Source organism: Idiotropiscis lumnitzeri, chromosome 9, assembly GCF_059441095.1.
Source record: "Idiotropiscis lumnitzeri isolate Australia: NSW breed Sydney's pygmy pipehorse chromosome 9, RoL_Ilum_1.0, whole genome shotgun sequence".
Classification (NCBI taxonomy): Eukaryota; Metazoa; Chordata; class Actinopteri; order Syngnathiformes; family Syngnathidae; genus Idiotropiscis; species Idiotropiscis lumnitzeri.
In genome coordinates this window covers 16,196,347-16,208,986 of record NC_142399.1, presented here as the reverse complement: position 1 = coordinate 16,208,986, position 12,640 = coordinate 16,196,347, and the positions used below count along the sequence as shown (strand labels likewise).

The 12,640-nt window shown below is 40.6% G+C and overlaps 2 protein-coding genes across 2 annotated transcripts in view; one reads left to right on the top strand and one right to left on the bottom strand.

The window, feature by feature from the left end:
- The window catches only part of stk32c (serine/threonine kinase 32C), a 53,386-nt gene that overhangs the window by 16,753 nt on the left and 23,993 nt on the right, over window positions 1-12,640 (bottom strand). The window contains exon 3 of the mRNA XM_088304441.1: window positions 5,061-5,212. Within this exon, the coding sequence (XP_088160567.1) occupies window positions 5,061-5,212 (152 nt within the window). The remainder of the gene's footprint in view (window positions 1-5,060; window positions 5,213-12,640) is intronic.
- The window catches only part of LOC148330426 (uncharacterized), a 43,861-nt gene that overhangs the window by 28,693 nt on the left and 2,528 nt on the right, over window positions 1-12,640 (top strand). The window lies entirely within an intron of this gene.

The following is a 12,640-nucleotide window of genomic DNA, read 5'->3' as shown; positions in this document are numbered from 1 at the left end:
TAATAACACAATTTTTCAAGAACCATAGGATGGTGAAAGGTGACCTCTAAACTCAATTCAATGTGAGAAAAAGAAATAGTCAGTCTTCCCATGTGCTAATCCTTGGAAGGCTTTGGCATGTGTAGTACATAACTCAATCTTCACCCCTCCAAGGTAATCCATTCAACGGTGCAGAACCTTGACTCCTACACAGTTATGCAATGAGGGACAGGACGTAGCAATTACTGCATGTTGTAAACTCGACATCAACTCTGCTTAAGGCAGCACAGCTGATGGGATTCACAAGATAGCCTTTTAATTAATTTGTTCTGCAGCTGCAGATACTAGCACTACAGAGTGGAGGAAATCTTGACAAATCCTTATTGAGTCGGAATATATCCTATATCCAAAATAGTACCCCAGCGCTGGTTTCAAAAATTCTCCTGTATGCTCTTTCCACTAATGGAGGAACCATTATTTCCTGTGACAGCTGTTAGGTGCCTTCCTGCCTTCATTGTGACTACAGCTGTGTATTTGGTTCTCTCCTGGCATGGTCTCAAGAAAAGCACTTCTAAAATGATATCAAAGCTGGTGTTGCTCACGTTTGCTTTTGAGAATAGCGAGATCCTCAATTCCCCAGCGGCTTTATTGCACATCCATTATCAATTACTGGCCTTCCCAATTGCTAAGCAACGGATATTGCAACAAGAAAGGGCTAAGCCCATGAACATGGAATCTGTCAGATCTATAGGATTTTCACATTCACTCTTGGTGAATTCATTACATATCTAGCAGTATAAAATAAAGGAGACGTTGTCAAGATGAAGCAGAGGCTTCATAGTCCTTGTCTCATTACCTGCAAAGCTGATGGGCTGTCAAGCAGAAACTAACTAAAGTAGAATGAATGCAATTCAGGCTAAACAACGTCATACATTGAGCTTCTTTATTAACTCATTCGCTACCGTTGACGGATATAGACGTAATTTCATTTTACCTGGGCTGGCAGTGAATGAGTTAAGTATCTTCATTAAAACGGGGATGCAAATAAGTTACATTTAAAATAACATACCAAGTTGCAATCTGCCAATGTTCTGTGTTCGTGAATGCCGAGAAAATATTGTAACATTATTACTCAGCTGTTTTATAGTAATAATGCCCTTCCTGCCCGCCTCTGAACATGTGACAGCTCCTGGTGTTGTGACTGGGTTGGATCCTTGATGATGTTAGTTTCTCTGGTCCTTTATGTTATCACCTTCATTTTGTCATATAGGTTATGTCATGGTCTGATGTCTCTCAGAATTTAAGCTGTAGTTGCTCAGTGACACTTTGTCAGAAAAGTAAGCTTTCTTCCTTGCCTCCTACATCCCAGCCCAGCTCTCTTCTGTTGTTAATTTGTATTGTTTTATATAAAGACTTTAATTTTCCACGTCATGCCTGTTAAAGGGTCTAAATTCTTCTCCTTACAAGACACCCGTCTTTCTATTTTATTTATTTATTTTAAATCAGGGCCAGCCAATTACTGGCGTGCTCTTAGCAGCATGATCCAAGACAGTGATTCTGTTTGATTGCGGCTTCAAGGAGGCGAGTTTTTGTGACTTCCACTTTTTTATTTTTTGGCATATAACTTTCACTATGCATCTTCATAAAATGCCCGGCATGATTTCATCAAAGAACCTAAAGCATAAAACTCATTGAGAGTTTGAAAAATATTTCTGGCCATGTGAAAGTGGCTTGTTTGAGGGGCAGATCCGTGTCAAGTCTGCTATCAACATCCTGACTTCTACTAAGTGTGTGCACCTTTGTGTGTGAGAGACTGAGTCCTTTCAGGTGTGACGCACTGGAGTCGTTCAGCAGCTGTTTCGCATCTCAATCAGCTGCCTTTCTTAAGGTGGCCGGCCTCTGCCTCCACCGATGCAGTTCATTTTTCCGTGAGACTTTTTTTTAATTCATCCCTGACTTGTATTTGATCCTTGTTCTCAACCTGCGGCCTTGCCAATGTTCAGCTCAGAGCATGCTCGCTTCTAGCGCTGCTGACTCAGCTCTCGGTTTCTCCTTCATTCAGCAAATGCCCACCTGCGGTGGCAACTCTCCCACCACCTTTAGTGAAATAAATATTACATTGTGAACATGCAGTAGAGACGTAAGGACAAAGGCGAATTGCATCCCATTTATTCTCCAAACTGACTGTTTACACAGCAAGTGGCAAGAGACCCCTTTCATCCTTTCATGTTTATAATCCCTTTGAATGCAGCAACATATCAACTCCCTCCCTTCCCTTAAAGGCAAAGGTTCCTGGTGAATGTCTTGCGTTGTTGGGTCAGTCAGCAATGAGCAGATGTTGCTGTCAACCAGACCCCGGCTCCCAGATCTTGGCAATGGCAAATTTCAGAAGCTTATGGTCCATGAAGGCAGTCACATGCAGCCCTCCAAAAGCAATTGGAAGTTTGGCAATTGGAAGTCCGTTTCAGGCCGGTCCAGTTGATCCGAGTACGGACTTAGTTTAAATTAGATTAGCCAAAAAGGATGGAGAGATCAGCTGAAACCAGCACAGCTAGTTAGCATCCTTTCCATAAATCCTGGTGGTTTGCTGTCGCCAAAGCCATTAAAAGACAGCAGGCAGTCTGCTTTCTTGAAGAAGGCTTTGAGGGCATCACTGGGGCAACCTCCAGCAGCGCCATCGCTCTGGCTGTTGTTGAGGCTTCCAAAGTTGCTAACCACCTGGAAGTATCCCCTAAGATGGAACTGCGCCTTGATGTGCTAAAACCATGGCCTTGGGTTGTGCTGCCATAAATCAGGCAACTTGACTGTTGCGGCATATATTTTTGTCTTGACAATAGCTGCCTTGTTAGCACCACATGTCCGTTGTTGCTGTCACATTCTGACATTACTGATCACGTCAGGACCACCAATTGTGGAGATGTAGTAAATAATTTGAGGATGCAAGGACGAGCTGCGTCCTATTTGCTCTCCACACCAAACTGAGGACTCAGTCATTCTTGCATGTCATGTATTTCATAATCCCTTTGAACCCAGAGACGGCAAATCACGCCCCTTCCTTAAAGGACCAGGTTACTGGTGAATGTCGCTCCCTTGCGGGTCACCACAACATCATCTGAATCTGCTTGTTCCTTCTCATTTCATCACTTGGGTCCCCCTTCCACCGAAACCCTGACAGCCTGTCTAATGCAGTGTGCCAGCAATCATCCTGCTTTACATACTGCTGGGCAAATAGCTAGTCCAATTTTCATGACAATTGGAACCAGTGGGCTGCCTTGCACCTAAAACTCATTGCTAGTATCTGGCCATCTCCTCTTCCGCTTTATTTGGTGACCGGATTCTTGTTTTTAGTAGCCGAAATGGAGCCCAAAGGGTGAGAAACAACCAAATTATAATAAGTAAGCATTTTTCACAAGATAACACTGTTATCTACTAAAACCAAGTTCAGACAGAGATGCCATTGCATTATCACGAGTGGATAAAGCATTTCATCATCAAGCCATTGAAATACACTTGTACGTAAATTAATGTTGCGGTGTGGCACATGACAAGAAAGTGCATCAACTACCACGTAAAATTTCTCTTTGGAACTGGTTTGGTCATTGATGCACATACTCAGTGTGGTGGTGCCTATATTTATGGAGTAAAATGTAATACACCCTTTTCCTCACGAGGGTCGCGGACATGCTGGATGCTATCCCAGCCATCTTTCTGCAATAGTCGGGATACAACCTGAACTGGTTGCCAGCGAATCACAGGGCACACATAGACAGACAACCATTCACACTCGCAATCACACCTAGAGCCAATTTAGAGTGTTCAATTAACATCATGTATGCTTTTGGAATGTGGGAGGACACTGGAGAACCCGGAGAAAACTCATGCAAGCACATGGAGCACATCCAAACTCCACACAGAAAGGCCGGAGTCCGGAATCGAACTGTGAGGCGGACATTCTCACCAGTTGACCACCATGCCACCCATACAATCAAATAATCACTAGTATTATGAAGAGGTTATCTTCTCACGTGTTCTCTTTCAGGTCCAGTAGCATTTATTAATCTGGAAAATAAAATTACAGTATTGCTCAAACATAAGCAGTAATGATTGTAGCTTTTTCCATGCTTGCAAATCCCAGTGACCTCTGGGCAAGCTGACTATTCCCGGCATAATTAAGAGCACTTATCAAGGCAGAAAATGAGACCACAAATGGGGAATTATTTGTTTCCATATTGGATGCAACATTTGAGTTGCCACCTGCACAATATGTGGGTCGGTAATAACCTATCTGCGTATTCTGTAGGTATTCAAACTAATTCTGTATCGGCAGTAAGCAGAGCACCACGGCACATGGCAAACTAGAACACAGAAGGCTTTGGCAGTGCAACCTGTGATGGGAATTGAACTATAAAAAAATTATACAAGCTCACTACTGTACACTGATTAAAATGCCCTCAGTTTGATCTAGTACAGTGGGTTCTTAAGATGGCTACAACCTTTCACAATTAGACTAAATGCTTTGTCTCCACACATCCAGTCACTAACTGCATATTATGAGGCCATCATGCATGATGAGAGACAAAATATTCTTGCTGAGTGTCTGGAAAATGTGGATACACGCAATATCATGCTACCAATTACAGAAGAGTTAAGTGCTTTGTGCAATATGCCATCAATGGCGTGCCAGGTCCCCAATTACATTTCGAAACGTGTCCCGCCCGGAGATGAGCGTTGAATAATGAAAGCAGCCGCCACTCACTGACTTATCTAACTCGAGGGAGAACCGAGGTCAATTCAAAGCACAATTATTACTAAATGTGTTTCATGAGTCCAAAATATCTTGTGTTAATTATCCAAGTGAATACTTGTGATCTCTGTAAAGCTTTGCAAAAGTTTTCTAACTCTTAGTGCCAAATGAAGTGTTTGCAATACCAGGTGCAATATAGCCACAAAGGATGTACTGCATCTATTTCAGGTTTCAACCAAACATGCGTCCCTTGAGTTTCTTTTGGCTGGACATACATGCAGACAAAAGACAAAGCATTGCATTCCACATTGAAAAGGTAAAAACATAAGATAGTCACCATAGATTTACTAAAAAAACATGTTCAATTTCCTGTAGAATCTCAAGCTCTCTAAAGACGTTTCGGACCTCATCTCTTTCTATACATTGTTGTTTGTTCATGTACTTCATGGCGTACATCTTCTCTGTGTCCCTCTTTTGCACGATGCATACCTGCAATGCAAGGGACAGAATCAAGTGAAGAGAGAATGAAGAAGAGAAAAATGGAAAATAATTGGTAAGTAATCAATTTAAAGCACAATAACATAAGATACAGTATCTCATTCAGAAGTGGAACGCATGACCAATATATGCCTGCTGAGGTAACAAAGACAAATGTTAATGCTCACAAAAACGGGCCCAAGGGCGGGTCAGAAACACCACCATCAGTCTTGCAAAATAATTGCTTCATCATTGAGGGAAGAGTAGGGAAGACAACATTGGATGGCAAAAAAATATATAAATACATTTATTGCAGGGATATGTTACAGACCTACCCACCATACTATAGGTAAAAATAAAATAACAATTTCAACAAAAAAGACCATAAAAAAAACATTCTTCAATGGGTATAAACTTCACAGATTTAGATTTAATACCAGAGGTAGGCTTCATCAGTCCCTCACTAAGTTTTCAATTTTCAGGCCGACCCACTTGGGCTAAGTGCGTCCCTCAATGGCGACACCCAATCGGCAACAAGAGCATAATTTCTACGTCTCACGCTGGTGCCGACACGCGGCAAAATAAGTCAAAATAAATAAAAAAAAACAAAAACACACTCACAACGTGGGGATCGATGTTGTCTGAGCTTTTCTGCTAAAGCTGCTAACCCCGCAACCTGACCCCGTATAAGCGTCCAAAAAGATTCTACTGGTGTATCGGAAAAAAAATGTATACTGAAAAAAAATAAAAAATAAATCCAGCTGCCACTGCTACAACCGCTAGATGCCACAGATACGGAATCCAGAGTGAAACTACACTCAATTACACTGCACTATTCAATGTAAAACAGCTTTCAGGATATCTCTCACATGGAAAACAATCCCCGTAGTATAAGACAAATTAAAATCTAAACTAAATTGATTCTTTTATTCGATCAGAAAAATGGAATTTCTTTCTGTACATGTTAAATATCTCAATAATATCGATATTGCCATATCATGCATGCCATAATACAATATTCCATCCATCCATTATCTAAGGTGCCTCTCCTCACAAAGGTGTGCTGGAGTCCATCCCAGCTATCTTTGGGCAGTAGGCAGTGTACACCCTGAACTGGTTGCCAGCCAATTGCAGGAGACACAAAGACGCTCACGCTCACACTCACACCTTGGGGCACTTTAGAGTGTCCAATAGAGCTACCATGCATGTTTTTGGAATATGGGGGGAAACCGGAGTACCCGGAGGAAGCCCACGCAGGGACGGGGAGAGCATGCAAATTCTACACAGGAAGGCCGGAGCCAGAATCGAACCCAGGATCTCTGGACTGTGAGGCGGACGTGCTAAACAGTGGCCCACTGTCCCGTATGTCCGAATACAATCGTAATTATAGTGTAAATACCCCCCCCCCCCAAAAAAAAGTGTGTATCACCTTAATATCACACATTTTCACAGCAAAATAAAGCATTAAAGCGTGAACTTTTAGTTTTTAGCCTCACACTCCATTGTTTCTAATGGGTTGCTCAGACTCTGTGTGTCATTAAAAAAAAAAAAGAAATCCGCCTTTTTAATCTTGTTTTCTACACTAGAGAGGCACTGAAGACTAGATATAACTCAACGCTGCTTGCCGTACTTCGACTAAAAACCAAAGAATCTCCACAGGACTTGAAAGCCTCTTTATCAGGATTATGGCCAACGGTCGTGCACCAGTGTATAAGCCAAACCTTCACTGTCAGGCATGAAGTGATATTTCGTTCCTGCCTTGGACTCCTTAAGGTTTGGTCAGCGCAGTAAAATGATAAAAGTTCAAAAGGATTTATTTATATATTCATAGAGACTATAAGCAACCAAATGAATTAAACTGGCTTACTGTGGAGAAGGCAAAACTAACATTTTAGTGTCAAGAAGTACAAGGTAGGTTTTCTCCAATGTCTTCAACACTATTTGCATATAAATTGAGACATTTTCACCTAAACTGGAAACTATAATAAGAGTATAGACTTAAGCAAATCGCTATAAAGTGTTGGTTTGGGACAGAGGTACCAAAAAAGACTGCAGTCAATTAATGTATTGCGCCGAGTTCATTCAGAAATACCCCCAAAGGAACATGAACCAATCATGCTGCGTATTGCACTTTTTGAAAATAATGTAAGGAGAAGCTCCTTTTTAGGCAGAGAGGAGGTTAGTAGAGGTCATGAAGGTTTTAATAGCCATTGGTTCGATCAGGGGTGCCCAAGTCCGGTCCTTGAGAGCCCCTATCCAGTCTGTTTTAGATGACTCCCTCCTCCAACACACCTGACTCAAATGATGAGCTCATCAGAAAGCTGTGCAGAAGCCTGATAATGATCCTGACCATTTCAATCAGGTGTGTTGATGGAGGGAGACATTTGAAAGCAGGCTGCATAGGGGCTCTCGAGGACCAGACTTGGGCACCCCTGGGCTACATGTTGCCATCTGTTTATTTATTAACCCGAAATTAAAATTTAATTCATCCAATTAGGACATTATAAGGATGTTGTTTTTATAAATTTTCAAATACCACAAATATTGTAGATAGTTATTTTTAGTCAATGCACTGGTCTACAGTTAACATCTTAAATTAGCAGGGGTTAAGTTGCTGTTTACTCGTTTTTAACCTTCAGTTAGTTTAGTAGGGGACTGCAAGGGAACATGGTGGAAGGGGAACACTGTAAATCTGTTTTGAGCAGCTGTGTTTACATACTGCATCTTATTACTTGAGGTTACGGTCCAGGTGACAAAGTACTGCAGCTGATGCATGATGCATGAGATAAAGTGAACTGAAATGTGATTATTGTTTCCGTTAAGGACAAAATACAAAAGAAGTTCTACCAAATATTTACCTTTATTATTTATTATTCCTTGACTTTATGTCGCGTCACTTTTTGACACATTTTTTCCCTTGCAGCTAAATGAAGGCGATCTACACCTCCAAAAACTGGCGGGTTGAATGGGATCATAGTACAGTTTTTTCAACCAACGTTTAACGCTAATAATGGTTTATGATTTATTTCCAAGCGTCACATTGTTATTTCTCGAAACACACAGACACAAAAGCATCTTTTTTAAAACATCCATTTTTTTTTATTGAAAGAAATATCAAATATATGACAAGGATTCTTTGAGTCGTAAAAAGTCTATAGGTCAAGGTTAAAACAGATGGATTAACATTTGATTCCAACATATCTTCAAACATCTTCAATTCATGCGCGAGATCCACAGGTTGTTGATGAAGGAGACGGTATTTTATCACATCGTTAAACAGCGTGAGTATGGTGAGTACATGACCTACACTTATCTAATTTTCCCAATTATCCAAAATATTTTGAAACGTGTCGATCAAACCCGAGCGACTCAAAAATATGACATGTTGCACAAACGATTCCCAAGGCTCCTGAAAAATCGTCAAAGACATGGCACATACCTTTTGCATGAACAATAAAAAATTTTCAATGAAAGGGTCTTTATCATCGGGATTATATGTAATTGTTCTATTTAATTTATCTGCCCATCCATAGCTTCTATAGCCAAAAATCGATAATTTTCTCAACACATTACCCATTTTTTATTCAAAGTTAATATTTTCTATAAGATATTCTTCAAAACTATCAAGTTGATCACGGTATATCATAAGACATACCTTCTCATCCAATGTAAGGCGGTCCGGTAAATTCTCTACGGGTGTTAACTCCACCACTAAGATCTCTGCAACTCTTTTGACTGTTTCTTTATCCGTTTTTACAGAACACAAATCTAACAAGTAGTGAATACACGGTAAAAACTATATTTATCTGAATTATTGTTGTATTGCACTGGAGAGGGGAGCTCTCTAATCTCGTTGCACACTAGAGTACAATGACAATAAAGGGATTTCTGATTGTGATTCTGATTGGCATGATGCAATCATATCGCTGTCTTAGATAATAATTACGTCCTAGGTATTTATAGCTATGCAAACAGCCCCGTTTTTTGTGATACTTTATCAAAAAGCGTCTGACCATGTAAACAATCGCCGCTTTAACAATTATTACGACATCCATATCAACCCATCCCTTCGGAGGATCATCCCATGACATATGTTGTACATCATCCTCGGAAATAGGGGCAGGTCCGGGACCTGGTTCGATGGCGGTTTGAACCTTAGAGGGCTCTTGTTTGGACCAAGTAGGTAGTCGTACCTGCTTGATTTGTGGAGAATCTGCTTGGTCGGACCAACTGGGCAGGTGAACCTCCTCGGTTTGTGAAGATTCTGCCGACAAGGCAGGGGTCATCGGAGGTGTCGACGGCGGAGTTGGGGAAACGGGACGGCTCCACCCTGAATATGATGACTCGCCAGTGTTGTACGAGGATACAGCAGGGGTAGGTAAGGTTCCCGTACCGTCCACCCAGAAGGAGTATGATGGCACAGTCTGGTCCTCGTCTGTTTTTGAAGAGGTTTCAACCTGGTCTACATTTGTAGAGGCGTCAACCTGGTCCATGTTTGCAGTTCTCAGGGTCTCTCCAACAACCGTAGTCATATCATGGATGCTTGTAGGTTCATCCACATTGCTATCTGCAGTACAAAGATACTTTTATTAAATATTATATAGCTATTGATTATAGAAATATAATTAAGGATTAGTTGCATCATTTACCTGATGAGATTTCTACAATGTTGTTAGAAACCTGATCAGGTGCCGTGATGGTTGTCACCCTTCTCGGTGTGATGTCCATGGCCAGGCGGCGTCTTGTTCTGAGCGTCTTCATTTTTAGAGTAGGTCTGGCTCTTCAGCTGGGAAAAATTGGTTCGTCTGTGCAGAGCGTGACTTGGGCTTTGTTTATATTGAGACTGGGGCGGGGATATGATAGGAGTGCATGTGCTTATTTTTGACCGAAGCGTGATTCTGTGGGTCGGACGGGGTTGTCTACGTTTACACACACACACACACACACACACACAACCACAGCTTGGGGGTCGTCCTGCTGTTCAACTATAGATAAGAAATACGTGAAAACATGTCGGGGCATGTTTGCAAAGATGACTTGGGGGTGTCTACAGCCAACTTAGAATACAGACAAGATGATGTTCCTCCTTGAAAGGTAAAATAATTGGTAAAATAATACCTTAATGATAGCTTAGCTTTTCTTAGCTGCATGCTATTTATTTTATATATAATATATTATAATAAATACTATTATAATATATAATATTATAGAAGTAGGAAGGATGTGACGTACAGGGAAATAGGAGGGTGCTAGGGGTGGGAGGGGTGGAGACATCACCCTTCATTTTTGACAGAAGCGTGATTCTGGGGGGCGGGGAAATATTAGAGGGGCGTGGAAATATTTGATAAAAGCGTGATTCTGGGGGCGTGGCCACTTGTCAAAAAAGCGTGATTCTATTACTCCCCTGCCACCACGCAGCCAATGATTAGTGGTTTCCATATTGCATTAAGGCCCACTATATAATTAAAGTTGAATTCAATTGTACTTGTAGCTAATAAAAGCTCGTGCTACTTACTCCCTTGACCCACGGTAGGTTAAGTGAGCCCGTGCAGAAAAGCGTTTTTGGATGGTTGTTGTTGTTCTCCTACTTTCTTTTGACGGTTGTTTCACCGTTTGAGTCTCAGTGTTTACTCAATCTGTATTAACGAGGCGCAAATTAAAGATTATGAACCGCAAACTCCGATGTGAAGCCACTTACGTCGAGTACAGCACAGTATTTTTTGATTGATTTTTTATTTGCAGTAAAATTTCAACCTTCACATGCAATTCAATTTGCAGCCATTGGCCAATAGTCACACTCAAGAAATCTCATATGCGAGTAGCGTTCTAATTTGTATTTCTTCTGCTTACCAAATTCTCTGCGCTACAACAAAGTATGAAATATACTGCACCATGCGAGATGACATCCATCATTCTCCAATAAAGTTTGAGATTGATGTTAGGACAATTGGTTTAACACACATTGCCAGTGAGCCGTAATTGGAAAAGAATTGAGTAGGCAGAGGTTCGCTGGTTGAAATGTAATAGTGCAAGCTTACACCCCCACCACCCACAAATCCACACACGCACGCACACACACACACACACTCACACTATAGCAAAAGCACAGTAAGAATGAATTTGGGAGTACTCTGAGGGAGACATGCAAGGCAAACAGACTTTCAAGGTCTGACGAATATGTCATACACAGAGAGCGGAGGGAATAATTTGCTCTTATCGGCGAAGGCTGATTCATTACAACATGCCACCCATGTCTTGAATCAGACTTCTGAGTCATTCAAAATATTTCTCAACGGTTTTAGAAACAAAATACACGTCAAATTTTTACATTTACAGTTCATAACTATATGAGAACAAGGGAAATTATTCTCTTTGATGATGCTTTTTTTGGGAAATAACTGACAAAATGTAGCTAAAACATTAGTTAATGCCTCGCAATCTTGTCACAGGTCCTGTCCATCCATCCAATTTCTGGACCTTCTTCACAAAGGGTGTGGGTGAGCTGCAATCTGTACCAGATGACTTTGTGCAAAAGGCAGAGTACACTTTGAACTGACCAACTGTATTAGAGAGTATTCGACTGTGCTGTAAATGGCAAAGAGCTTGAATTAGCTGTATATGACTATTCTGTTTTTACATAGCTGACAGTTTTTGCATAACAGACACACACACATAAACACACAAATGCACATGCCTCATGAAGCACGTATAAAATAATCTTTATGTAAAACTAAATCTTCCAACATTAATTTTTTTTCCATATTTGAAAGCGGTTAGATAAAAGTAAGAATAATTCATTCAGTCTGTATAGTTGGCTTCTAAATGGTGCTTTGCATCTAACAAAGAATAGATCCATAGATTCAAAAACCCTTTGGGGAAAAGACAAATAGTAGAAAACTGCTTTCAAAGCAATTGAAACTAATTTGCCTCGTGTCTGTGCCTACCTCTAATTTATGCGACGTGGTACTTTGAAGTAACTTGGTTAAGCAGGAGGGAACATATAAAGAGGATATAATGGGATTACATCAATGACAGAATGTAATAGTCAGGAGATATGAAAAAAACAAGCAAACAGAAGGCTTATTATGCATGGATGTTTGTTCAGGATTGCTAAAAGATGCTTAATACATTTATTGGTTATGAATTACAGAGCAGACCAGTAAGCAAACACAAATTTGTTTTTCAAAAAGGTCAATATCGTTATTTGTATAAAATTACTCATTGTTGTCCAAAAGAGAGAGAGAAAAAGAATAAGGGCTGTCAAAGTTGAAGCATTAACTCAAGATTAATTTGAAAAAAAATTCACATGATTAAATATTTTAACTCAGTAAACTCAGTTTTATTTACCTCCAAAATTAATTTGCATATTTTGCAATGCTAAATTCAAAAACTGTGCCATATTAAGATCAGAACAAAACCCAGCTTAAGTTACCACGGGGC